Source organism: Phaethon lepturus, unplaced genomic scaffold (genome assembly GCF_000687285.1).
Source record: "Phaethon lepturus isolate BGI_N335 unplaced genomic scaffold, ASM68728v1 scaffold56425, whole genome shotgun sequence".
Lineage (NCBI taxonomy): Eukaryota > Metazoa > Chordata > Aves > Phaethontiformes > Phaethontidae > Phaethon > Phaethon lepturus.
Genome location: NW_010542364.1, coordinates 11,343 through 16,548, shown reverse-complemented (window position 1 = coordinate 16,548; position 5,206 = coordinate 11,343). Strand labels below are relative to the sequence as shown.

Here is a 5,206-nt window from a genome sequence, read left to right as displayed (position 1 = left end):
TCGATCCCCTCATCCAGATCATCAATAATCTCACACAGAGATTAACTTTTGCTTCCTTCTTGGGGTTAGCTGGTTTGTTCTTCTTTTACCATGTTTATGCAAGGAAAGAAACCAAATCTGACTTTTAAGAGAACTTCATTTTGTACTCAAAACCTCTCAGGAAGCAGCAGTGTGGCTATGTTACTCACAGGAGACCGATGGTACTTTCTACTCACAGTGAGGCCGTATCGGGGGATGCTGAAGTACTTGAGCCAGTTCAGCCAGCCCATTACAGAAGGGAGGTTTACTAAGAGGCCTGAAAAAATCTGAAATAGAACAGAAGAGATTAATGTGTCACAAACTCTGTTTACTGCAAACAGTGACATTCCTGCACAGATACTGCAGTTGCCCAGCAGAGGTGCACTGGGATAGATGGACCTCCTACTGCTGTTACGCCTGTGCCTACAGGCATGAGGTTCAAACCTTGCAGCAGTCACAGCCAGCTGGCCCAACAGCACACCCAAGTACTCCAGTTGAACTGCTTGCAAAGAGGTCAGAAAGGTTTTCTACATCCACATGTGAGCTAAGAAGCATGCACGCTAACAACTTCTTACTCTGGAGGACTGTGTACTATGGTAGAGCTAGCCAGAGGCTAAAGAAGGATGACTGGGAGATGAGGAAGTGGAGAAACAAGAAGGAAACCATGGGAAGCCTTAAGGGCTGTTACTTTTTCAGCTTTCTCCTCTGACCTACATCTTACAGCTGTGCTCTCTCCTGCCTAGGACAAGGTTTGCTCTTTTACTTCTTAGCACAGTTGGACTTCATAGCCAAACATGACGCTTCAGGCTGTGCTCCATCACAAGTGTTTTTGTGCTTACCCTGCAGTCTTTCAGGATGTGCATGTGCCATTCCTTATATACTGTAACTTAACTCCATGTCCATCAGCTGCCCTTCACTACACATGCACATTTCTCACCCACAGCGAGCATTTGAAGTGATACACTCTCACTTAGCTTATTGCAAAATCAGGTTAAGTTGCAAATCAAAGGATAAGGGATGCGCTGTGGGCTCAGAATATGTAAGCAGACAGCTACCAGGAATCACCCGACAGGAAGGACTTTTTACTCTAAGGTAACTTGATAGCCCTCACAGTCAAGAAGTTTCATCACTGACACTACCTCTTTGAAAAACAATTCACATCCCTCATCTATGAGTAGTCAAAATTCCTTTCCCTCTCACTTGCTCTCTTCCTTAGAAGTCCTTGAACAAAAGTATTGAAGTAATTTCTGGAACCCAAGGGCAATACTGAATTAAAATAAAGGGTATGCTGCTGCTGATCCCACTGGGCAACAAAACTTAATGCAATTAAAATCAATTGATCTAAAGTTTATTTCAAGATTTTTTCCTTTTAAATGATCTAGTTGATCACTTACATTTCTAATACTGGAAATGAAAGATTTTTTTTAAAATCAATTTTTATAAGAATAATTTAAAAAAATAACAACCCATACACTTTTTGGGCCACACTATTTGCAAAGCCCTACTGGCATCACATCTACTGAATTGCACTTGAGCAATGATTTGACCCTTAGATTACAACTTGGCAGAAGTAGATCTTTGACTATAGTGACAATAAAATCACAGGCATGGGGCTGACATGCTACCAGACTGTGGATTCTCAGCCTGCTTAGGGCTGGCTCAGCCCATTCCTCTCAGCTTGTCTCAGCTGCTTCCTCACCTCCACCAAAGGAGCAATCACCCCCTTAGGTACTTACAAGCATCAGGACAAAACAAATAGTGATAAGCAGATTGGCCACAGCCACCACATCCATCCCAGCGCTGATAGCCAGAGACATGGCCGTGGCAGTGTAGGACACCAGTACCACGGTCAGCATGAAGAAGAAGAACCGGCCTGCAACAGCTTGGTATCCTGTCAAAAAACAGAAAGGGAAGAGTCCAGTAAACAACCACATTATGAATCCCAGAGAGGTACCCTTGGACTCCTGTAAAAGCCAGGGAAAGCAGAAAGAAAGACCAAATTTGAAGTTGGCAGGAACTATGCATTCTCCAAGGGCCCAAAGAGCATTACCAAAAGATGTGGTAAAGCAGGTCCCTGTCTTAGATTCCTGGTGTCTCTGCCCCTGCCCCAGAGTCCTCTGAAGTTATGATGCCAAGCACTTAAATCAGTTGAAGATTCAACTAGTTTCATATTACAGATATAGGAATTAAACTCTGGCTAAGTCAGAAATCAAATGTATTGGAAGATGACAAGTTCAACAAAAGCATCAATTCTTTACCAATCATCCAGTAACTGATGCATGAGAATATGATGGCTGGAGCAGTTCTCATGGGCAGCAGATCTCCTATCATCAAGGCCAAGAAGTAGGCAGACACGCGGTAATATCCACTGGTGTACTGATGGCTGTAAGGACAGAAAGGAGGGGAGTTGTACAGGTTTAGAGGTTATGCAGGAAGCAGGTACAGCATGTGTGTCTGGTTTATCCTGATTCAGTTTGTTCTCTCTACCGCTGACTCTTTCTTTACATGAAAGTTGCTTATTTTCTCTGTGCTATCACTTCCCACTCTATAAAGTAAGGGCTGATCTATCTCACAAGCCCTGCAGTCATACTGAGAGACCTCTGAGGAAAGTGAATGAAAGGCTATGTGACTGCTAAGTTAACATATTGGGAAAAAAAGTTCCTAAATCTCTTCTCAAAGCAAATGATCCTTAACACAAGAGCATGGGAAAGTAGTAGACTATTAACTGGAGGAACACTTCATCCACAGCTAACTCATACAGCTGCTTCCAGGGGAGAAGGAATGATACCCAACAATGGGAAAACAGCTTTAGGACATCAATTCACCTCTAGTTCACAGGACAATTAAATGTCGTTATCATTGTTTTGCTGCTTAATGGAGCTCATGAAAAGATGCTTTAATTGGTGAGGTGCCAAAATCCCCATTGACACAGCTGGTAAACTAAGCTGGTAGGAAGAGCAGACGGGCAACCAATGTCAGTGTGTGGAAGATTCACTCCTGAGCAGCTGTTAGGGGCAATATTAAGCTGCTCTGAGTAACCTGTGATGGACATGTTCATTGCAGGCACAAATCTCCAATTTCTTCTTTACTGCATAGGACATGTCTCCTGCCCTTTCACCCCATGAGCTGGAGGCTATTCCAAACTACATTTTCAACATATATGTATATATACATGTATGTATATAATATATACACACATTTACACACATGTACATACAAACACATATACATATATATATATATACACAGAGAGATGTGCTTGATTATTAGGTAGCTCTTGTAAGCCAGCCAGCAGCCCTTTTCATCTGAGCATCCCTTGCAAAGCTTTTCCAAGAACCCTCCCTTCATCCTTGCACACTTTAGGACCATTGCAAGACAGCACTTCAACCCTGTCAGCAAGAGGGCAGGCAGCGTTCACAGCCTGCAGGATTCACGTGCAAACTTCAAAAACAGCTGTTAACAAAAGCGGGTAGGAAAAGCACTTCTCAGTAAACTGTGACACAACAAGCAAGTAAAAGCATTTTATTCCTCCCCTCCTTCCTCCACCTCTTAGCATTTCAGCTCCCTGCTCTACAGACCAATTTAGCATTACTATTACAATCTGATGTTACAAGGGAGCAATCAAGTCTTTGGTGGGTAATTTTGTTTAGCCTGTAAGATACTCCCCCCACCTCACTCCAGGGTATGAGACAGTCTGAGTGCCACACTACTTACACAAATAGTTTCTTGTCTCTGATGAACAGCTCAATTGCAGAGACACTGGAAAAACACTGGTTTGTTGTGACAAAAAACAAGGATCCAACCCTAGAAGGCAAAACAGAACAGTCAAAAAGTGAGGAGACAGCCTAGATCGGCACTGGCAGCCTCAGACATCATCATACCATCAAGTCAGTGCTTTTCTGTCTCTGTCCACAGAATGGCGATATTTAATCGTGCTACTTGTGTAGATCTTAGGTGTAAAACCAGGTTTATTCCTTTATCTTCCCTTTCACATCTCCTTTGTACATACGTGTGAGCCCAACAGAACCACAGTCCCTTTAGGACCTCCAGCAATACCATGCTGTAGTGCATTAAGGCTTGTGAACCCAACCCAACCCTCTTTTGTGGTCCAAGTGGATCCCAAGGACTTCCCTGTGGCTGAAACCTGTCTGCTACAGATAGAAAAATGAGCAAAGCTGTGCTTTTCCAACTTACCGATTCTGAATACCACTTGGATCCAATTTTACACCGAAAAAGATAGCACCCACAACCAAGGCTAGAATTATAGTCACTGCAATCTAGAAGTGGAAAGAAGAAACAGAAAAGGGAGTCCTTCAGATAAGTAAATAGGGACAAACTTATTAAGGCATATGTGGGGTTTAAGATTCACAGCTGCCTAAAACTTTGCTGTTGTGAGTCAGCGTATACCTATGACATACACAATTGAAAGCCTTATGGCAAATTTCCCAAGTTTATCTTCTTCACTTTTCTCCTTCCTCTGATCTTCTTTGGCTGGGAAAGGTTAGTAGAAGCACACCCAAAGAATAACCCAGCTTAAAATTTCAAGTGAGGCACAAAACGAATGTCACCCTAGAAGCTCCTCATGTAAAACAGAATGGAGCATTTCCTCCCACTCCCCAATCTTCAATGCAGTAGTCCTTGTGCTAAACTAAAATGGAGGATTTCTTCAAAGGCAACAAAGGTAGCTGGGCATCTCACTCCACTTCAGTGGCAGCAGCACAGGACTTCCCTGTTTCCCTAGCTGCCTTTGAAAATAAATCTAGCCTAAAAACTGCAGATTGCGGGGCTGAGAGCAGAGAGAATCTGAGACTCTTAGCAGCTGTTACCTACTTGTGCAACAGAGGCCTGTGGGTTCCTGATGAGGTTTTTCAGGGAACGCTTGGACACCCAGTACAGCTGGGTGAGGAATCCATTTGCATAGGTAATCTCATGTCCCTGCTTGGATACTCTCTGCTTGCTTCCCTGTGCAAGCTGCACTTTCCTCAATGCTTCCTTTGTGCTCTGATACAGGCTGGAGTTGAGATATTTCTGGTGCAGCACATCTACCACACTGCTGTCCACTTTATCTTCTGACACTTCATTTTCACTGCTCACCTCTGAGTAAGAAAGACAAGATATAGCTTGTGATTCCCCATGAACCCATGGGGAATGGCTGAAGCCACTTTGAATTAAAAAAAAAAAGCAGGAA

General features: G+C 43.3%; 1 protein-coding gene across 1 annotated transcript in view; it reads right to left on the bottom strand.

Annotated features, from left to right (window-relative positions):
• Positions 1-188: 188 nt before the first annotated feature.
• Positions 189-5,206, bottom strand: part of LOC104621477 (ATP-binding cassette sub-family G member 2-like) — a gene marked incomplete at its 3' end in the record, with an annotated part of 14,086 nt that continues 9,068 nt past the window's right edge. The window contains exons 9-14 of the mRNA XM_010287984.1: positions 4,849-5,104; positions 4,213-4,295; positions 3,733-3,822; positions 2,277-2,401; positions 1,755-1,909; positions 189-305 (exon numbers count right to left, since the gene is read on the bottom strand). Of these exons, the coding sequence (XP_010286286.1) occupies positions 189-305; positions 1,755-1,909; positions 2,277-2,401; positions 3,733-3,822; positions 4,213-4,295; positions 4,849-5,104 (826 nt within the window). The remainder of the gene's footprint in view (positions 306-1,754; positions 1,910-2,276; positions 2,402-3,732; positions 3,823-4,212; positions 4,296-4,848; positions 5,105-5,206) is intronic.